The sequence below is a fragment of the Crinia signifera genome, chromosome 11 (genome assembly GCF_055691185.1).
Source record: "Crinia signifera chromosome 11, ASM5569118v1, whole genome shotgun sequence".
Taxonomy (NCBI): Eukaryota; Metazoa; Chordata; class Amphibia; order Anura; family Myobatrachidae; genus Crinia; species Crinia signifera.
In genome coordinates this window covers 94,558,780-94,582,937 of record NC_139227.1, presented here as the reverse complement: position 1 = coordinate 94,582,937, position 24,158 = coordinate 94,558,780, and the positions used below count along the sequence as shown (strand labels likewise).

General features: G+C 46.9%; 1 protein-coding gene across 2 annotated transcripts in view; it reads left to right on the top strand.

Annotated features, from left to right (window-relative positions):
* ALX4 (ALX homeobox 4) overlaps positions 1-24,158 on the top strand; it is a 160,661-nt gene that overhangs the window by 130,607 nt on the left and 5,896 nt on the right. For both annotated transcript variants that reach the window (XM_083163677.1, XM_083163676.1), the window contains exon 3: positions 14,533-14,661. In XM_083163677.1, the coding sequence (XP_083019803.1) occupies positions 14,533-14,661 (129 nt within the window). The remainder of the gene's footprint in view (positions 1-14,532; positions 14,662-24,158) is intronic.

Below are 24,158 nucleotides of genomic sequence, written 5' to 3'. Positions count from 1 at the left end.
TTTAAGCATTACCCCTGATCAGCAGTAGAAAGAAAGAAGTAATAATGCCACTGTATAGGTCATTGGTACGACCTCATCTAGAGTACTGTGTTCAGTTCTGGAGGCCATATCTCCAGAAGGATATAAATCAGGGTTGCCTACCCTCCCGGAATGGCCGGGAGGGTCACAGAAATCGGGTCCCCCTCCCGGCCCCCTGGAAAGGGTGGCAATCCTCCCGCATATCCCCCCCAGCTCCCGCGATGTGTCCCTCGGCAGGGGGGTCCGCGGGTAAAATACAGCTAATGCGATCGCGGCATTTTAGCCCCGCCCCCGCCGTGCAATGCCTGAAATACCGGCATTGCATGGCGGGGGCGGGGCTAAAATGATGTGATGCTGTAGGCACACCCCCAACAGGGCAGCATCTGTGTGACCACGCCCCCGAACCAGCTCTTTTTCACTCCCAGCTATGGCCCCGCCCACCTGCCGAACAGAGCAGCTCAAAAGTCGGCAAGTATGATATAAATACATTAGAGACTGTACAAAAAAGAGCAACTAAAATGGTGCATGGCCTACATCACAAAACGTACCAGGAAAGACTAAAAGATCTTAATATGTATACTTTAGAACAGAGAAGGGAAAGGGGCGACATGATAGAAACTTTCAAATATATCAAGCGTTTTACCAAGGTACAGGTGGGAGACATTATTCACAGGAAGAGGAGCAGCAGAACACGAGGACATGCACTGAAACTAGAGGGAGGAAGATTCAAGGGAAATTTGAGGAAGAATTACTTCAAAGAAAGAGTAGTAGATAAGTGGAATAGCCTCCCATCAGAGGTGGTAGAGGCAAATACAGCAGAACAATTTAAACATGCTTGGGATAGGCATATTGATATCCTTACAAAAAAATAAAAATCAAATATGGTTTGAGGTAACATGTTTAAACAGACTACATGGGCCAAGTGGTTCTTATCTGCCATCAAATTCTATGTTTCTATGTCACCTAGCCCACATTACACTGTTACATCATAGTTACTGTACCTCCTCTCCTGCATTCTGCAGGAGACTCCCTGAAATAACAGCAATCTCCCTCTCTCCCTCATTAGTCTAGCAATCTTCCCCCATCTCACCTAGCCCACATTACACTTACATCATAGGCAGGTATTCAATGCTGTGGGCGAGCGGCGACAACGAGCAGGGCTTCCTGCTTGCTGGGACCACTCACCCTGTCAGTATTCAACGCAGCCCCCTCATACACAAATTTCCCCTCGCTCCATTTTTTGAGCGAGGGGGAATTGGCGTATGCGGCTCCAGAAGCAGTGAGACTCGCAGCTAAATACAGCGAGTTTTCTGCATTAGCTGCGGGTCTCGCTGTTTTTGATTTCCCTAGAACATTGAATAGAGCAAGCGGCCGGCGCGGGGGTTAAACAGCGAGGATCTCTGGTTTTCTGCAATCCTCGCTGTTTAACCCCCTTGCCAGCCGCATTGAATACCTGCCATAGTTAACTCCCCTCCTGCATTCTGCAGGAGACTCCCTGAAATAGCAGCATTCTCCCTCTCACCCTCATTAATGTAGCAATCTCCATCATTTCACCTAGCCCACATTACACTGTTACAGGGCCGGTGCTAGGGTGTTTGGCGCCCTCCTGCGAAATATAAATTTGCGCCCTTGCAACAGCAACAAAAAGAACTGCATGGCCACACAATAGTACCCATTTTTCATATTACACCACACAGTAGCACAAACTAATTCACAATACATCACACAGTAGTCTACCTTATTCACATTATGACACACATTAGTACCCCTTTTTTCATGTTAAGCTACACAGCAATAACCCTTATACACAATGCCCACAGTAGTAGTGCCGCTTACTTTAATTTGTGTTGGCCCACATAGCGTTGTGTAATATCTGTTGATGTCAGCTGCCTGCCCCAGACAGCCGCAACACTGCCTTATTTCCATGGGAACGTCCATCCGCCGCCACCCCATGCCCTCTGCATGCACTGGTGCATGCAAATGGGACAGCAAACTTGCAGTTCGCCATGTCCGTTCTCACCCAGCATCTGCATGTGCAGATGCCAAACATCGCTCCCCGTGTGAATGTGTGGGGGAGCAAAGGTAGCAGAATAAGGCCCTGAGGGGTGGATGTATGAAGCAGTGATAAGGAAGGAGAAGTGATAACTGCCTGGTACTTTATCACTGGCCAATCATCTCCTAACTGTCCCTTTTTAAACCCAGGCCGTTGCTTAACAGTCAGGAGCTGGTGATAAAGTACAGGCATGTTATCACTTCTCCTCCCTTATCACTGCTTCATACATCTACCCCTGAATGTGTAAGCAACCCACTAATTACACACAACATGTGTGTAATAAAGATTACAAAAAAAAACAAATAAATAAAAAATAATAAAAAATAAACAAACAATATTCAAACACAACAACAATCCCACCTATATCCTAAATCAATTAATATAAGCAAATATATAATAAATATGTGTGTATATATATATATATATCTCTTATATATTTGGCTACATCTGTCACTCAAAGTGTGTCTGGAGCTGTAACGCTGGGTTGTGGACTTCCATCTTAATTTATGATTGCCATCACCTGTTTTAAACAGGGTAATTGATAAGAAAGGTGTTTAAGTACAGGTGATGGTAATCCATAAATTAAGAAGAAAGTCCAGAAACAGAGCAATGTGTCCCTCCTGGAGAGGGTCATGTTGGGAGGTATGCACCTCCCTCCCTCCCCCCCCCCACCCCCATTCACGGCATCCCCACGATTAAATGGCACATGCAAAACACTGACATGGCTATGGTCGACAATGAAAAAGGTTGACAAGATTTATTTTTCACTTTTTCAATGTTTTCATATTCATTCTCATGTGTCGACATGGACACCAATGAAGTGCCACACTTATGTCAACATTTACATGTGTTGACCTTTCTGTGTTGATTTTTTCTTGTGGCAATTCGCGGCACCCCCGCGACCCCCCTCCCGCGATTTGCAGCACACCCCCCGCAATTCGCGGCACCCCCGGTGACTCCCGCGATTCGCGGCCCCACCCCGTGACACACCCCCCTCCTGCGATTCGCGGCACCCCGCGACCCCCCCTCCCACGATTCGCGCCAACCCCCCGGGCCCCCCCTCCTGCGGTTCACGGTGCCCCCCACGACCCCCCCTACTGCGATTCCCCACCCCTGACCCCCCCTCCTGTCATTGCGGCAACCCCACGCCCCCGCCACCCACCCTCCCGCGATTCACTGCAACCCCCCGCGCGCCCCCCCCCTCCCACAATTCGCGGCACCCACACACCCATTCAACAAAAAAAAGCCACCATGGTTGGACAAAGAAGTAAGGTCAGCTATCAACAATAAAACCAGAGCCTTTAAATTCTATAAAAATAACTTGAATGAGGAGGCGTTCGCAAAATACAAAGAATCAAACAAAACTTGTAAAGGGGTAATCAAAGCAGCTAAAATATTATATGAAGAGTGCATAGCCACTGAAAGCAAAACCAACCCAAAGAAGTTTTTTAAATACATAAATAGTAAACGTTTAATTAAGGAAAACATAGGCCCACTAACTGATACTAGTGGAAAAAGTGTTACTGAGGACAAGGGAAAAGCAAAACTGTTGAATGAGTTCTTCTCATCAGTATTTACTAAGGGAGAGCAGACTGTGGAACGAACATTTACCACAAACGGGACAAATACGCCAGATCTCATTGTGGATTTCACGCCGAAAGAAATAATACTGAGGCTAAGCAAACTCAAAGCAAATAAGTCACCAGGGCCAGATGGGATTCATCCGAGGGTATTAATGGAATTAAGGGATGAACTAGCTACCCCCCTACATTATATCTTTAGCAAGTCACTATCGTCAGGTATAGTACCAAAAGATTGGAGAATAGCAGAGGTAGTGCCAATATTCAAAAAAGGAAAAAAGGAAGATCCAGCTAATTACAGACCCGTTAGTTTAACATCAATTGTGGGTAAACTATTTGAAGGATTTTTAAGGGATGGTATCCAGGAATATTTAGTTCATCACCATCTACTCAGTACTAACCAACATGGGTTCGTGAAAAATCGTTCATGCCAAACTAATCTACTAGGGTTCTATGAAGAGGTTAGCAAAAACCTCGATAAGGGAAATGCTGTAGATGTGATTTTCCTAGATTTCGCTAAAGCATTTGATACTGTCCCACACAAGAGATTGATTAATAAAATGGAGAACCTAGGATTGGGTGAAAATATCTGCAGATGGGTAGGGAATTGGCTATGTAATAGAGAACAAAGAGTGGTTGTGAATGGTGCCGTATCAGATATGATACCGGTACTAAGTGGAGTGCCCCAGGGTTCGGTTTTGGGGCCCATTTTGTTTAACATTTTTATTAACGATATTGGGATAGGGTTACTCAGCAATGTATCCATCTTTGCGGACGATACAAAACTTAGCAAAGTCATCAAATCACCAGAAGATGTCACCATGCTTCAAAATGATCTTGCAATTCTAGATGAGTGGGCAAAAAAATGGAAGATGAGGTTCAATGTAGATAAATGTAAGGTTATGCACCTTGGGAGACACAACCAGTGTGCATGTTACAACCTTAGCGGAGAGGAACTGGGTAATTCCATACTTGAAAAGGATCTAGGAGTCCAAATAGACAGCAATCTAGGATGTAGTGCCCATTGTAATGTAGCTACAAAAAAGGCCAACAAAATTCTGGCATGTATTAAGAGGGGAATGGAAACTAGGGACTCAAGGGTAATTATGCCACTATATAAAGCATTGGTGAGACCTCACCTGGAGTACGGAGTACAGTTCTGGGCCCCACACTATAAAAAGGACATCATAGAATTAGAAAAAGTCCAAAGGCGAGCAACAAAGCTTATTAGGGGAATGGAGAATTTAAGCTACGGGGAGAGATTAAGCAAATTGGGACTATTTACATTAGAAAAGAGACGTTTAAGGGGGGACATGCTCAACATGTACAAGTATATCAAGGGCCAATATAAGGAACTGTCACACACCCTATTTTCTACTAGAAAGGAATCTAGGACGCGAGGGCATGAGTATAGATTAGAAGAAAAAAGATTTCATTCAGCTAGTAGAAAGAATTTCTTTACGGTCAGAACAGTCAAACTCTGGAACTCTCTTCCCAGAGAGGTGGTAATGGCTGGCTCATTAAATGCGTTCAAGGCAAAGTTGGACAGACATTTACTGGAGAAAAACATCCATGGGTACAAATAAGAAATATAATTTGTCTGTAAAATACCAGAACCTACCAAATCAGCAATGGATATCTATACCAGGTTGAACTAGATGGACGCAAGTCTTTTTTCAGCCTTACCTACTATGTAACTATGTAACCCCACCCCCGCGACCCCCCCTCCTGCAATTCACGGCATCCACCCACGACCCCTCCTCCCGTGATTCGCGGACACCCCTCACCTCCTCCCTCCCCCCCCACCCCCGCGCGCGATTCACGGCAACCCCAGGATTAAATGGCACATGCAAAACACTGGCACGGCTATGGTCGACAATGAAAAAGGTTGACATGAGTTTTTGAAGATTTATTTTTCTTTTTTTGAATGTTTTCATATTCATTCTCATGTGTCGACATGGACACCGATGAAGTGCCACACTTATGTCAACATTTACATGTGTTGAACTTTCTGTGTTGATTTTTCCTTGTGGCGATTCGCGGCACCCCCCGCAATTCGCGGCACCCCCGGTGACTCCCGCGATTCGCGGCCCCACCCCGTGACACACCCCCCTCCTGCGATTCGCGGCACCCCGCGACCCCCTCCCACGATTCGCGCCAACCCCCCGGGCCCCCTCTCGCGCGGTTCACGGTGCCCCCCACGACCCCCCCTACCGCGATTCCCCACCACTGACCCCCCCTCCTGTCATTGCGGCAACCCCCCGCCCCCGCGACCCACCCTCCCGCGATTCACTGCAACCCCCCGCGCCCCCCCCCTCCCACAATTCGCGGCATCCACCCACGACCCCTCCTCCCGATTCGCGGACACCCCTCACCTCCTCCCTCCACCCCCCCCCCACCCCCGCGCGCGATTCACGGCAACCCCAGGATTAAATGGCACATGCAAAACACTGGCACGGCTATGGTCGACAATGAAAAAGGTTGACATGAGTTTTTGAAGATTTATTTTTCTTTTTTTGAATGTTTTCATATTCATTCTCATGTGTCGACATGGACACCGATGAAGTGCCACACTTATGTCAATATTTACATGTGTTGAACTTTCTGTGTTGATTTTTTCTTGTAGCAATTTTTTTCCAGTGACAACTATGTACTATGTGCACGTCAACCTACACATCATCAACCAATTCTTTGTATAATATGTAACACCTGTTCTGTTTTACTGTAGGTGTTTTAAGTCAGACCTTTTACTGCTACTATTACTGTTTATGTAAATGCATTCTGAATGACAGCAACATCCTACCATCCTTCTACAAGAATATATAACCAACTAGGTGATTCATCGCGCCCCGTGCCCCCCCCCCCTCTTGCAATTCACGGACCCCCAGCACACCCCCCTCCCGCGATTCGCAACCCCCCCTCGCGCAATTCACGCCCCCTCCCACGCTTTGCGGACCCCCGCCCTCTCCCGCGATTCGCCGACACCTGCGCCCCCCCCTCCCATGATTCACGGCACCCCCGCGCCCCTCCCGCAATTCACGGCACCCCTAAGCCCCTCTTTAGTCCCCCGTATACTCACACACCCCTATCACTACCCAGCTTCCTGCTCTCCTGAACAGTAACTTCCACCACTGGGGAGTTTGCTGACGCTGTTTTGCCCACATGCCCCTATCATGCCTCATAGCCCAGCCTCCTGCTCTCATGCACCCGAACTCCCACCCAGTAGGAGGAGACACTGACTAAGGGCCACCATCCTGTACTCCTGTGCTGCCACGCTGGACCCTCACCCACTGGCAGAAGCTGCACAGTATCTCCCACCCTCCTCTTTAGTCCCCCTTATGCCCACACACCCCTATCACTACCCAGCCTCCTGTTTTCCTGTGTCGTGGCATCCGCCAGTGGGGAGCCGCTGACTCATAAACACCTATACTATTGCACACACACACCTAAACAACATGCACACACAGCCCCCCCCCCCCACACCCACAAATGTCACTGTACCATCCACACTATCAATGTACATCTTACTCTGTAACCGCTTTTTAATTAAACAAAACAATACACACCCCCTTCCACATCATATGCTCTCTATTTAACACATTTCACCTATAACTCAAGTTGCAATACAGGCCATCTTTCATACAATTCTAACCATCTTTCTCATATGCAAATGTTCACAAATTAAGGGGGCGCAGCCCCTTACGACGGTGTGAAGAGCGCCCGTAGGGCGCGATGAATCACCTAGTATATATATATATATATATATATATATTATTATAAAAAAAGGGGTTGTAGTGCTGGATATGCGTATACTGTATACTGTATATGTGTATACAAAGTAACATGGGTGCCTACCTGAGTGCACCCAGGCTGAGGGCAATAAGTTGTCAAAGGTTTTGTTTCCTCCTGGAAGGGAGGAAGCGCGCTCAGTGCGCCATCACAGATAGGGAGGGACTCGGAGAGAGGTCCCGGAGGCCGGGCCGGGACACTGTGTATAAAGTGGGTGGAAGTGGGTGGAAGGGAAAGAGACAGCTGCTCACACGAGTCGGGACCATAGGCGCGACGGGAGTAAGAATGAGTGCCCTCTCCAGCAAGGCGCATCCCTGCTTTGCTAAGCGGCTAGCGCCGGCCCTGCACTGTTACATCATAGTTACCTCCTCTCCGGCATTCTGCAGGAGACTCATTGAAATAGCAGCAATCTCCCTCTCCCCCTCATTAGTGTAGCAATCTGCCTCATTTCACCTAGCCCACATTACACTGCTATATTACAACAAATGAGAGACAGATACATTTACATTGAATCATCTGCACCATTTCCCAGCACTTTACCAAGTATAGTATCTCTTACTAACTGCTTTGGGGCTCATCTACATTTGGATATAAGTAATTTTAAACAATTCCTCTCAGAGGTAGCAGTACACAGCCACGCTTCTAGGTGCCACGTTTACAATCTCTTTTCACAATCTCTCCATATATGGAACTAGACACGCCTTTTGGGTGGAGCATGACACGCCCCCTCAATGAGGCACTGTGCAAAATTCTACTACGAACTATAATCTCCCTGAAATTAGTTTTCAAAAGTAGGCAAGTAAGCCTCTACAAAACAGAATATGCTGCGCTGTATAAGAAACCATGCAAATCCATCTGATAATCTGCATCCTGACCTAGCCCCCCCCCCACACTGTCTGTCCCTAACCCCCACACCTCCGCAGCCTGACCCTAACCCCCACCTCCACAGCCTGAACACCCCCCCCCCCCCAGCCATTCTCACACTGTGCATAGTTAGCCAGCAGAGGGTTCCCTCAGAACCCTCCCCAGCAATGGCCCCCATGGTCAGCAGTCCGCATAAGTCCTGCTTCAGCTGCGCAGGGACACTGCTCAATGCTCATTATTACATGGGGTGATCTCATATTGCAGTGCAAATACAGTTATTGTATATGTGTCAGTACGCTGGGACTTGTAGTTCTACAACAGCCAGTGGCTACCTCTGCCCTGACACCTTTACTGCACATTGGGCATGTGTTCTATCCTGCATCTCTCTGTGCACTCACTGTCCCCCATCCCTTCCCCCCACAAACCACGGGGGGCTGTGTCAGGGAAAACTACAGGCTGCAGGAAATTAAAGACGCAATACAAACAAGCACAAGTTATCTGACCCCCTCATCCCAAGCTGTTTTCCCAGGACACAGTGCTGACAGTGTGCTCCGAGGTCTCCCTGTAGTGTGCGCAAGGATCCAGGGAAGGGTGGCATCTGCAGCGTTAATATTATATAGCATTCACCCCCTGCCTGACCCGCAGCAAATCCCTACAGTCATTATTATAGCCCCCGCTCATTCCTGACGGGCATATACCCCCACCCCTTCCTGACAGGGCATATACCCCCCTTCCCCTTCCTGATGGGGTATATAGCCCCCCACCCGGCCCCCTCCTGACAGGACATATAGCCCCCCGCCCCTTCCTGATAGGGCATATACCCACCTTCCCCTTCCTGACGGGGCATATAGCCCCCTGCCCCTTCCTGATGGGGCATTTGACCCCCCACCCCTTGCTGATGGGGCATATTTCCCCCCCTCAGCCACCTGACCTACAGCAAATCCTACAGTCATTATTATAGCCCCCTGCACCTTCCTGACAGGGCATATACCCCCCCCCCCCACCCCTTCCTGATGGGGCATCTAGCCCCCGCCCCTTCCTGATGGGGCATATAGCACCATACACCAGGCTTGGCAGGACTGTTCCGTTACACTTCCTCTGCTCAATGACTGCATGCACTTCACCTTTCAGGCATGAAAAAATATAAATGGAGGGGAAGGAGGGGGGGGGGGGGGGGGGTGAGACACAGCCGCCCATGTACTGATGATATAATGCATTGCCAGTGACCCTGGCGCATTAGTAATGGGAGGGGATTGCCCTGAATCTGTAAACCCCCCCAGTTATCGGGTGTGAGGACTGTCACCCATCTGACACCGCTAGCCCCTGGTAATCACTGTACAGCAGCCATGTCCAATGTGAAGCAGAGGCTCGGGGGTCTCCTGTACCTAACACCTGATTGATGGTTCCCTGTACAGTCCGTACAGAGCTCCTGTGACCTCATACACCTCCCGCCATGTACGTGCTCATGTGGTGGAGTCTGGCTGCCTGGGCTGGATGATAGATGGGCCGGAGGGTGGGAGCAATACTGGGCAGGAAAAGGGGCTTGGGACCATCTACTAGTCCTACAGTAACCTCTAATCCCGAGCAATGGAGGGAGAAAAGACGCTAGTCCATTTAGTTCAACCTATCTAACTTGTAACTAATGACTTGAGTAAGTCATATCTTTAGGATTTTCCTAGTGACCAAAAATGTATCCAGTTTAAATTCATTAACAGTAGTTGCTGTAATCACCCCCCACCGGCAATGAGTTCCTGAATGTTACTGCTCTAATGGTGAAGAACCCTCTTCTTAATTCAGTACGGAATTTCTTTTCCTCGAGCCTCAGTACATGCCCGCGTGTCCTAAGTATAGGCCTGTTAGTGACCAATCATCTCCCAGTTCCATAGGATTCCCAATCCTGTATTTGAACATACCAATCATATCACCTCTCAATCTCCGTTTCTCCAGTGAAAACATATTCAGCCTGGTTAACCTATCTTTGTATTCTAGTGATTCGGGACCTTTTACTAGCTTAGTCGCCCTTCTCTGTACCTGTTCCAATTCATTTATGTCCTTTTTAAGGTGCGGTGCCCAGAACTGAACACAGTATTCCAAGTGTGGTCTCACCAATGCCTTGTAAAGAGGCACTCTGGCTCACCTTGATTCAAAGGGTTATTTTGCTTGAGTTTTATATGTAGACTATAGTTCGACCTTTAACACAGTAATATCATCATCGTTAGTGAGCAAACTTTCTAATATTGGGTTGAGCGGGTGCGTGGGTAGATGGATTTTAGACTTTTTTTCAGATAGGCCGCAGGTTGTCAGAATAAAAGACCACGTATCTGGTGAAGGGACGGTCAGTACAGGGGTCCCACAGGGGTGTGTCTTGAGCCCTCTGCTGTACTCATTATTTACCTACGATTGCTCTTCGAGCTTTGAATCTGTCCAAATTACTACATTTGCAGATGACATTGCTATAGTGGGTCTTATTGTTAACAGTAACGAAACAGAGTACAGGTTGGAAGTGTTCCGATTGGAGTCCTGGAGTAGGGACAACTGTCTGGTCCTCAATGTGTATAAGACTTTGTGGACTTTAGGAGGTGCCACCAAGATACATACGGTATTGTCCACTAATTTTGAATGGCTAACAAGTTGAGGCAGTTGTCTTTTACATTTTTTGGGCATAAACATGTCAAAAGATCTGTCATGGAGTACGCACATAAACATTGTCATAAAGATGGCTCACCGGCGGATGTTTATCTTGAGGAAACTAAATTTGTATGGTCTGTGCAAGAGAACTCTGGTGAATTTCTATTCTTGTATTATTGAAAGTGTTTTTGTATGGTTTGGTCCTTGCTTTGCCGCTGACCGTAAATCTCTGTGGTATCAATGGCACGTAGAATAATCGGGGTTGCCTTACCAAGTATCCAACACGTACATGGAAATCTCAAAAATATTTGGAAGGATCCTGTGTAGAGCCGGACGGTTTAGAGAGTTTCTTTCCAGCAGCAATTCTTACATTAAATAATTAGTAGGAGCATTGGCTGTAATGAAGCGCGGTTCTGTATTCAGATGTTGCTCACTTCGGGCGGTATGTATTAATATACATCGCCACCCTTTGCCGGGTGTCCGCCGCGATGCTGCCGCATATGTACTAACATATGCGTCTGGCATCGCGGTAACGGAGACCCCCCGCGATACCTGTACTGTTGTCTGCGTCTCCTCCCTGCCGGCTCCTGATGCCTACACGCCGGGGACAGCTAAGCAGGCTGTCCCCGGCGCCTCCTCTTCCCCCCTGCAGCCGGAAGGACGTCCGGCTGCGTTGATAGGGGGAGGAAGGGCTTACCTTCCGGGGTCCTGGAGGACCTGCAAGAAGGTAAGCCCAAGGAAGGGGGAAATGGGGGGGGTCGGCGAGGCGGCGAGGTCGCGGCGGGCGGTGAAAAGAAGCCCATAGGCTTCTATAGGGTATCGCCACCCAGAGGGTGGCGATACCCTGCCTGGCGAAAACGGGGCGGACGGGTAATAGGACATAGGAAAAGGCGTTAAAACCCCAGTTTTACCGCATTTTCCCTTTAGTACATCCCGCCCTTCATGTTGTTCTTGTCTATGTTGTACTCTTTGTTTCACATCTGAGTTTTCTTAACTGTTCATATTTTAAGTGGGCATTTTGATGACCAAAAAAGATATATTATTGTGTATATGTGTACATCAGGCGCACATACACAGGATAGCATGTGACACGTGTACATCAGGCGCACATACACAGGATAGCATGTAACAGACGTGTACATCAGGCGCACATACACAGGATAGCGATAGCATGTGACAGACGTGTACATCAGATGCATGTACATAGGATAGCATGTGACAGACGTGTACATCAGGCGCACATACACAGGATAGCATGTGACAGACATGTACATCAGGCGCACATACACAGGATAGCATGTGACTGACGTGTACATCAGGCGTACATACACAGGATAGCATGTGACACGTGTACATCAGGCGCACATACACAGGATAGCATGTGACAGACGTGTAGATCAGGCGCACATACACAGGATAGAATGTGACTGACGTGTACATCAGGCGCACATACACAGGATAGCATGTGACAGATGTGTACATCAGGCGCACGTTCACAGGATAGCATGTGACAGATGTGTACATCAGGCGCACGTACACAGGATAGCATGTGACAGACGTGTTTATCAGATGCATGTACATAGGATAGCATTTGACAGACGTGTACATCAGGCGCACATACACAGGATAGCATGTGATGGACGTGTAAATCAGGCGCACATACACAGGATAGCATGTGACGGACGTGTACATCAGATGCATGTACATGGGATAGCATGTGACAGACGTGTACATCAGGCGCACATACACAGGATAGCATGTGATGGACGTGTAAATCAGGCGCACATACACAGGATAGCATGTGACGGACGTGTACATCAGATGCATGTACATGGGATAGCATGTGACAGACGTGTACATCAGGCGCACATACACAGGATAGCATGTGACAGACGTGTACATCAGGCGCACATACACAGGATAGCATGTGACAGACGTGTACATCAGATGCATGTACATAGGATAGCATGTGGCAGATGTGTACATCAGGCGCACGTACACAGGATAGCATGTGACAGACGTGTACATCAGATGCATGTACATAGGATAGCATGTGACAGACGTGTACATCAGGCGCACATACACAGAATAGCATGTGACAGACGTGTACATCAGGCACACCTACACAGAATAGCATGTGACAGACGTGTACATCAGATGCATGTACATAGGATAGCATGTGACAGACGTGTACATCAGCCGCACATACACAGGATAGCATGTGACAGACGTGTACATCAGATGCATGTACATAGGATAGCATGTGACAGACGTGTACATCAGGCGCACATACACAGGATAGCATGTGACAGACGTGTACATCAGGCGCACATACACAGGATAGCATGTGACAGACGTGTACATCAGGCGCACATACACAGGATAGCATGTGACAGACGTGTACATCAGGCGCACATACACAGGATAGCGATAGCATGTGACAGACGTGTACATCAGATGCATGTACATAGGATAGCATGTGACAGACGTGTACATCAGGCGCACATACACAGGATAGCATGTGACAGACATGTACATCAGGCGCACATACACAGGATAGCATGTGACAGACGTGTACATCAGATGCATGTACATAGGATAGCATGTGACAGACGTGTACATCAGGCGCACATACACAGGATAGCATGTGACAGACGTGTACATCAGATGCATGTACATAGGATAGCATGTGATAGACATGTACATCAGGCACACACACACATAAGATAGCATGTAATAGACCTGTACATCAGGCGCATGTACATAAACTAGGATATGTATGTTGGATTATTATTGAATTTGTGCCCAATGCAGCTGCCTAAATCTGATCTCCAGACACTGCAAGGAGATGGTTCAGGCGATGGCTGTAGCTGAGCTGCTGCTACAATGTCATAATAATCAAGTGTCCAAAACACACAAAGCAATAAACGTACTGTACATAGGAATAGTATCAGGAGATGGGAGGGGAGGAATGAGTGATGTGTCAGTGAGGACAGGGCTGCATGTGACAGGGGCAGTGACATGATGTAAGGAGGGGAATGGGAGCAGCAGGAAGCCACAGACTGAGTGTTATATAGTGGGAGGAGCAGGGTCCCCAGCAGCACAGAATATATCAGGAGATGAGCGATGTGTCGCTGAGGACAGTGCTGCATGTGACAGGGGCAGTGACATGATGTAAGGAGGGGAATGGGAGCAGCAGGAAGCCACAGACTGAGAGTCATATAGTGGGAGGAGCAGGGTCCCCCAGCAGCACAGAATATATCAGGAGATGAGTGAAGTGTCGCTGAGGACAGTGCTGCATGTGACAGGGGCAGTGCAGTGATGTGAGGAGGGGAATGGAGGCAGCAGGAAGCCACAGACTGAGTGTTATATAGTGGGAGGAGCAGTGTCCCCCAGCAGCACAGAGTATATCAGGAAATGAGTGATGCCTAAGTGTGGACAGGGATAAAAGAAATTAATAATATCATTGTCATGTTGACCTTTGGATCCTCTCTTGTCCTTTCATCTGAGTATGCTGGTAATTGTAGTGCACAATGTATCATTCTGTGCCATTACCTGTGAACATGATGCATGTGTCTGTGTGTCTCATCTGTCTTTTAGGTATGGTTCCAGAACCGGAGGGCGAAGTGGAGAAAAAGAGAGAGGTTTGGCCAAATGCAACAAGTGCGAACTCACTTTTCCTCTGCGTATGAGCTGCCACTACTGACCCGAGCTGAAAACTATGCACAGGTATTTCATCTTACAATGATACCTGCCCACTGAGCCAGATACACCGGCCGTATGCACCCAACACCTGCCCACTGAGCCAGATACACCGGCCGTATGCACCCACCTGCTCACTGAGCCAGATACACCAGCCTCATCATGCATTCAACACCTGTTCACTTAGCCAGATACACCGGCCGCATGCACCCAGCACCTGTCCACTGAGCCAGATACACAGACTGCATGCACCAATATCTCCATTATCGTGTGTTATCGGATTATTGAGTATCATGCATTGCTAATTATAAAAATGAAGGGGACGGATACACTTTATTGAGCCAAGGTGGGTGACCCACTTTCTGTAATCGCCTCTTATTGGGAAATGTCCTGTTGGGATTTCTGCACCTCTAGTACATATACGAGAGGATGGTACCTGTAGCGACCTCTTTTATATTTATATATATATATATATATATATATATATATATAAACAAAGGAGGGACCGCGGCACTGGGGTCTAAAATAATGAAGACTGACGCTTGCCTTTGCAGGTTAACGTTTCAGCCTTTATTTAGGCTTTTGTCAAAACAGCATCATGTATGCTGTTTTGACAAAAGCCTGAATAAAGGCTGAAACGTTAACCTGCAAAGGCAAGCGTCAGTCTTCATTATTTTAGACCCCAGTGCCGCGGTCCCTCCTTTGTTTGTACATTGACCCAGGGTCCTTACTGAAGGCACGGGGCACAGAGGAACTTCTGGAGCTGAGTGCCGGCTACCCCGCTTATATATATATCTCTAAGGCGGCACTCCCAGTCATGCATAAAGATAGCTGAATAAATCAGTGCCCTCCAATGTTGAAGCAGCGAGGCTGTTCACATATATGCAAGGTTGATGAGGATGCCGGCACTCGAATAAAGAAAACACACCAAAGGTGCAGGGAGGTCAGATGTACAGGAGCAGGGAGAGGAATGAGCTGCAGGAAGGTCAGATGTACAGGAGCAGGGAGAGGAATGAGCTGCAGGGAGGTCAGATGTACAGGAGCAGGGAGAGGAATGAGCTGCAGGAAGGTCAGATGTACAGGAGCAGGGAGAGGAATGAGCTGCAGGGAGGTCAGATGTACAGGAGCAGGGAGAGGAATGAGTTGCAGGGAAGTCAGATGTTCAGGAGCAGAGCAGGGAGAGGAATGAGCTGCAGGGAGGTCGGGAGCAGGGAGAGAAATGAGCTGCAGGAAGTTCGGGAGAGGAATGAGTTGCAGGGAGGTCAGATGTACAGGAGCAGGGAGAGGAATGAGCCGCAGGAAGGTCAGATCATAGTTGCCTACCCTCCTGCATTCTGCAGGAGACTCCCTGAAATAACAGCAATCTCCCTCTCTCCCTCATTAGTCTACCAATCTCCCTCATTTCACCTAGTCCACATTACACTGTCGCATATTTGGAGGAAAAAAGAAATGAGAGATAGATACATTTACATTGACTCATCAGCACCATTTCCCAGCACTTTAGCAAGTATAGTCGCTCTTACTAACTGCTTTGGGGCTCTTCTATATTTGGATATAAGTCATTATAAAAGATTCCCCTCAGATGTAGCAGTACACACCCACGCTTCTAGGTGCCACGTTCACAATCTCTTTTCACACTTTCTCCATATATGGAACTAGACACGCCCTTTGGGTGGAGCATAACACTCCCCCTCAATGGGGCGCTCTGCAAAATTCTACCAACTATAATCTCCCTGAAACTAGTTTTCAAAAGTAGGCAAGTATGGGTCAGATGTACAGGAGCAGGGAGAGGAATGAGCTGCAGGAAGGTCAGATGTACAGGAGCAGGGAGAGGAATGAGCTGCAGGAAGGTCAGATGTACAGGAGAAGGGAGAGGAATGAGCTGCAGGAAGGTCAGATGTACAGGAGCAGGGAGAGGAATGAGCTGCAGGAAGGTCAGATGTACAGGAGCAGTGAGAGGAATGAGCTGCAGGAAGGTCAGATGTACAGGAGCAGGGAGAGAAATGAGCTGCAGGAAGGTCAGATGTACAGGAGCAGGGAGAGGAATGATCTGCAGGAAGGTCAGATGTACGGGAGAAGTGCTGGAATTCCAGGCTCCTCTCTCCCATCTGGATGCTCTGCTCCTGCATTCCTTCTCTGCATACTCCCTTCTCTTATCCCTCAGGGATGGGGGTCCGCTCTCTGAAATATGAGCTGAAGCTTCATTGGACATGGGGGGTATCTGCACAATCTGACCGTGTCACCAGCCACCTCACTTGCCAACATCTGTCACTTCATTGTGCTTCAGTTAAACAGATGCAACATTTTCACCCGTCAGTAAATAATATTTTGAGGTCAGTGAATGGAATTGCCTTCCTGACAGCACAATAATTCAGAACTCATACCGGGCCTGATTGAGAGACGGAGGCTGACGCATCCGCAGCAGCTCATGTGCTAAAATATGTAAATGCCAACAAGTGGCCGCGCAAATCTCGGCAACTGCGTGCAAAGGTGCCGCGTCCATCGCAGATCATACAATTATCATGTGCGCCAGCAAGACCCAGATTTGGCTGAAATACGGCAGTCACTCTGTGGCAGCCATTGCAAGACCCTTGTGACTTATTCAGTCGGCTGATAATCGCTCAACTGCAAAACAATCATCATTGTGTACATTTCCCAAACAGGAAGTGACTATGTGTTAAGGTGCCCATACACCATGCAATAACAGTGTGCAATGCGCCGCGTTATCGGGCAGATCACATTGCAACGCATGCGTTTTGCATGCAATTTGCGTGTGATGCGATACGCGGGCAGTACAAAAAGTATGCGCAGCACATACTTTTTGTACTGTGCTATGCGATGCCGGCGGGAGTGCACATCGCATTGCACTCATGGGGTGTACACACTTGTACAATCATGACTATATTACAATTTAGACTATCTGCATACAATATATACAATTTTGACTATTTGCCTACAATTTAGACCATATAGTGCAGATCTGCTGCGATACGGGAGCGCGCATCGGGATCGCATCTCATGCGCAATCTCATGCACATTGTACAAGTGTGTACACAGCATTAGTGACTAGCAGCCCGTCCCTGATAGGCCAGACTGTCGTAAAACTGGACACTACAAGCTCCAGAATTACATATATTGATAAATGAATCCTGTCCGGTTTTTACCTATATCTGACTGTGGTATGAAACGTGCACATCTGTAAGAGAATACGGCAACTTCAGAATCATTTACTGCTGCACCAAGCAGAACAGACTTCCGTCCCCGGCGAGCCCGCTAAGGTGTCTGTATGGGATGCAGTCAAAATCCCGACAGGGTCAAAATCCCGAATGGGTCATAATACCAACAAGGACAAAATCCCGACAGGGTCAAAATACCGACATATAGAATGTACAGGTGAAACACTCAACATGACTTTCCGTCGACAGGTCACAAGGTCGACATGGATTTTTTCACTGTTTTTTGACCCGACATGTGCCGACAGGCGGTATTTCATGCCCTCATGCCCTACCATCCACTAGGGCGTGGTGGGAGAATAAAATAGTGTGCCCGAAGCATTGCGAGGGGCTGCGGTTCACTTTCAACTGTGTCCATGTCGACTGTGTCGACATTCGGGTAAAAAAAACGAAAAAAAAAAAACCCATGTCGACCTCGCGACCTGTCGACGAAAAGTCATGTTGACTGTTTCACTTGTACATTCTATATGTCGGTATTTTGACCCTGTCGGGATTTTAACCGTCGTGATTTCATACCGAATCCGTCTGTATATACTTGGTGAATCTCATTATTATGTGCGGAGAGATCAGGGCCGGCCTTAGGCATAGGCACACTAGGCAATTGCCTAGGGCATTTGGAATTCCTAGGGGCATCAGCAGCTTCTGCTGATTAAAATGATATGCAGCATGCCTATATTCTGTGTGAGTGAGGCTGTATCTGCATATGAAATAGTGCATTCATGGAAATCACTGTAACATAGCATTCAGTATGCAGGTACAGCCACAGTCGCACACAAAATATAGGCATGCCGCATATCATTTTAATAATCGGAAGCTCCTTGTGTGTGCTGGTCATAACAATGCAAATAAGACGAATTTTCAGCAAAAAAGGCACCCAACGTTAGCAGAAGGGCCAGGAGCTGCATGGCCTATTGAGACAAGATGTATGAGGAAACATCTGAATCCAAGCAGAGGCAGAGGTCACAGTATTAGCGGCTGTGCGAGTGCGGTCTGCGGGTGGGTTGGTTGTGCAATAGTGTTCGGCATATGTGTAAGGGGCATTATGTGTGTCATGTATAAATGCATTAATAATGTGCGACATATGTGTAACAAGCATTATGTGTGTCATGTGTATAAGGGCATTAATAATGTGCGACATGTGTAATGGGCATTTTGTGTGTCATGTGTATAAGGGCATTAATAATGTGAAACATATGTGTAAGGGGCATTATGTGTGTCATGTGTATGAAGGGCATTAATAAAGGTTGGCATAATGTGTAAGGGGCATTACGGTTATAAGGACATAAATAATGTGTGTCATGTGTAAGGGGCATTACTGTGTGGTATTATCAGGGGTGCCGAGAGAAAGGGGTAGGGGGTACAAATTACCCAGGCCAAAGCCTGATGGGAGGGCCCAGTGGGGGCCCTGGGCCCCCTCCCCTTAAGTGACAGCAGCAGCTGCAGATCTTCTCCTCTGCCCAGCACACACTGCTTTGTGCTGGGTTGCAGTGTGGCCATGGAGGTGGTTAAAATACAATATTTTCTCAGGATTTTTTTTCTAAGGGTATAATTTGATGAGTAATGTATATAAGGTAAAGTGGTACTACAATGTGATGTAACATGAATAAGGGACACTCTCACATGATATAATGTGAATAAAGTTGCACTACTGTGTGGCATAATTTGAATTTGGGGTAAAATTGTGTGGCCATGCCCCTTCCTAGCAAGAACGCACCCCTATTTGGGCTGCGCACCAAATGTGTGCACTGTTTCTATTTAAAATATTGCAGGCAGGAGCACCAAAATGATGACTGCTATGATGAGCGTTGATGGTGCTGGGAAAGGGGAGCAGTGTCAGAGGCGGAACTAGTGGCGGTGCTAGGGGGCACCAGCCAAAATCTTGCCTAGGGCATCATTTAGGCTAGGGCCGGCTCTGGGAGAGATGGAAGATTTGTCCCCTTTATGTCACACGCATTAATGATGTCATAATGATGAACTGAATGACTATTGCTCAAATGCTGCAGTATTAAGAGAGACTAAAAAGCCTAATTGTTAAAAATATGTCACAAAAAAAAAAAGATCTAGCAGAAAAGGCCACTAAAACCCTCCCTTCCTGCGTCCGGATCCGATTCCGTCAGGCGCGGTAACAATCGGCCACATGCGTAGTTGTTACAGGGTAAACAAATGATAAACCCCTCTCCCCTTTGTGGAACAAGGGGAAAGAACACCACTGATAATGAATGGGAGGAACAGAATTCCGCCTTCAGTAGTACATAGAATATGGCGGGACTGCGCTCATGTTAGCGTAGCGTGCGGCTCTGGGCCTTATAGACTGGAGATGTGCTGAGGTCATTCAGGGTTTCACGTTAATGGAGAGTTTTGTAGAAGGAAGCCGAGTTTCCAGTTACAGCGGAATAGGAGATATATGGGCTGCAGGTCATTAAGTGGCAGCGAGAGAAGCTGAGAGAATGCAGGGTTTGGATCTAGTTCTGTATGCGATTTCCACATTTACATCTCGTCGGGTAATGGAAGCATGGCGCGGGTAATAACGTAGTAACGGGATATTCTACACGACCACGTCCACTATCGTCACATTTAGTCCATATTTTCACAGCAAAATAAAAATAAACCTGTATTGAGGAATGTTGTTTTAAAGGTGTAAGGAGACATTTACTAACATGCTGCAAAACTGTGACCATCCTCCATCTCCATACTTTGAGTCATATGTGATTGTCAGAACTTGTGGAGATGTTTAATACCCTGACTGTTATTTATTTATTTACAGTCTCTTATATAGCGCAGCAGATTCCGTTACAGTGTCTTATATAGTGCAGCAGATTCCTTTATAGTTTCTTATATAGCGCAGCAGATTCCGTTACAGCTTCTTATATAGTGCAGCAGATTCCGTTACAGCGTCTTATATAGCGCAGCAGATTCCGTTACAGTCTCTTATATAGTGCAGCAGATTCCGTTACAGTCTCTTATATAGTGCAGCAGATTCCTTTATAGTTTCTTATATAGTGCTGCAGATTCCGTTACAGCTTCTTATATAGTGCAGCAGATTCCGTTACAGTTACTTATATAGCGCAGCAGATTCCGTTACAGCGTCTTATATAGTGCAGCAGATTCCGTTAGTCTCTTATATAGCGCAGCAGATTCCGTTACAGTCTCTTATAAAGTGCAGCAGATTCCGTTACAGTCTCTTATATAGTGCAGCAGATTCCTTTATAGTTTCTTATATAGTGCTGCAGATTCCATTACAGCTTCTTATATAGTGCAGCAGATTCCGTTACAGTTACTTATATAGCGCAGCAGATTCCGTTACAGCTTCTTATATAGTGCAGCAGATTCCGTTACAGTGTCTTATATAGCGCAGCAGATTCCGTTACAGTTACTTATATAGCGCAGCAGGTTCCGTTACAGTTACTTATATAGCGCAGCAGGTTCCGTTACAGTGTCTTATATAGCGCAGCAGATTCCGTTACAGTTACTTATATAGTGCAGCAGATTCCGTTACAGTTTCTTATATAGCGCAGCAGATTCCGGTGCGCTTTACAATAGTAGACAGTGATAAAACAAACTGGGTAACAACAGACAGACTTGGGGGTTAGAGGGCCGTTATTACATGTAGGTGTCCCATTGATGAAACATATTCACCAATTAATAAACAGTATATGGGCCTTTCACACGACTGGGAGCGGCCTATTAAGTGGATCGCGCTGCCCATCCCTGGCCCCCAGGATACACCCAGCGCATAACACCAGGCAGCCCAGTGCGTAACATCAGGCACCTCAGCGCAAACAATCAGGCACCCCAGGGCGTAACATCAGGCACCCCAGGGTGTAACATCAGGCAACCCAGCGCGTAACATCAGGCACCCCAGGGCGTAACATCAGGCAACCCAGCGCGTAACATCAGGCAACCCAGCGCGTAACATCAGGCACCCCAGCGCGTAACACCAGGCATCCCATTGCGTTACACCAGCCATCCCATTGCGTTACACCAGGCAACCCAGTGTGTAACATCCGACACCCCAGCACGTAACATCAGGCACCCCAGCACGGTACATCAGCCATCCCAGCACATAAACTCAGGCATCCCAGCCAGATTCTAGTTTACTAACAGAACATTCTGCCGATCCCCCCTCCACCACCACACCTAAAAGTGAGATGAACACCCAACACATATGAGTAAGGGATAAAAATGGCTGTCAGTCCACATAGGAAACTGCTAACACCCATCGTAGACTGTTGATAAAGTTTTAAAAGAGTATTATGAAATAATTTGCTAAAGGGCCCCTAGGGGCCACCACAGGGTTTAATCCAGTACTGATTAGTTTCGGGCTTATTACATGACTATGACATGGCATCCGTAATCCTGGATTTCAATATTTCAATACAAATAACTGCCGCAGGATACATAAAGAATCCTTGTAATTTCCTCTTTTTCTCCTTGGTTTGTTTCTTCAGACTGCTATTAATGATGGACAAATCAGCAGTTTCCACAGTGTCATGTGACAACAACACATGATGCAGTGAGCAAAGCAGCTCTAGACCACCCTTATGAGCTCTGTCTGTAAAATCCCCCCCCCCCCCTTCGTCCCCTCTCAAACACATGACTTTCTAAAGGGTTTATTTACGAAGACACGAGTTGTATTGAATATGGGATGTTGTTCATAGCAAACAATCTTATTTATTTAGACCCTTATAGAAGATAATAGATGAAATCCAATTGGTTACCCATAGCAACATCCCATTGTCAATAGAACTCCCATGTTAGCAAATTAATTCCAGAGGATCCAAAACTCATCCTCAAGCATTTCCACGGCCCAGGTGTTACGTATATCCATGCTTGGCTGAAGATGACTTCATTAGTATCCCAGTCACATTGATGTAACCAGGGCTGGATTATAATGGGGGCACAAGGGGTCAGTGCACCTGGGCCCCCCTCTAGCTAGGGGCCCCCTGTGGTTGGCATGTATTTAAAAAAAAAATTCTAGCTAAAGGTTTTGTGCATGGGAGTGGGGTAGTGCTGCAGCTTCACCTATCTGCCAATGTGACAATGATTAATGGTGCTGAGCATCGGGAGCCAAGTGTGCAGTGCATTACTGGGAGTTGACTAAGTCCGATGACACTTTGCACCAGAGGGCAGAGACTGAGACGTTTGTGCTGAGCTCTGATTGGTGGAGCACATTACATGCTTCTCAGGCCCATGGATAACAGCAGCAGCCTAGTCATGGGAGGGTTTTTAATCAGAGGTAGCACTGGGACTGTGAGGTCTACAGAGTAAGGTGCAGAGGGACAAACACAGGCTTTGCATGTGGTATGTATGTATGTATGTATGTATGTATGTGTGTGTGAATGTGTTTGTGTGTGTGTGTGTATGTATGTATGTACTGTATATATATATATATATATATATATATATATATATATATATCCCCTGAAGTTACCCATTGACCAAGTTTATACTGCCTTTACTCTGTGTTTTGACAGTGTAATATTCCCCCATGCAGTTTGCGGCCAGTACTGACAAGTGCAAGGGGGCTCCCCTGTCTAAAGTGCCCTGGGCCCCCCGAAGGCTTAATCTGGCACTGGATGTAACCATCTGTTCTGAGCCAAGGATATACTTAAAACCTGGAATGTTGGGTAAATGTGATAGTGTGTGATTTACCGACATGAACGCGTTTCTGGTGAGTCTGCCCAATGCTTTAAAGGGAAATGATTCACAAGATATCCAGGGTGGTTTTGCCTTTTATATGCTTTTTATTTGCCCCTTTTAACAATTGGGACTGTTAGAAGCGCCATGCATGTCTGCCCTCCAGGGAGATATTGAAAAGGAGATAATATGAAGGACACATAACAAAAAGATACATACCTAAACATTCTAATGCTTGCTGTTTAAAGGAACCCCCCACCCCACAAAGCAGTATGTTGTGCTGTTGGTTGTAATACTGAAGTGTTGTGTTGTTGGTTGTAATACTGAAGTTGTGATGTTTTGTTGTTGATTATAATACTGAAGAGTTGTGATTCTGTGTTGTTGGTTATAATACTGAAGGGTGCTTGTTTCCTAGCACGGCGCCCATCGCATCTCATACCATAAGCCATACAATGGTATACGATGCGATGTTGCGCGATGGCAGCCGATGGTATACGATTTAAAATTGTATAACATCGCATTGTATGCCATATACAATGGTATACAATTTAAAATTGTATAAGCACCCTAATGGGTGTTTTCAATGTTAAATGGGCCTCCTATAAGATTATTAATTGTATAAGCACCGTAATGGGTGCTTACAATGTTAAAAGC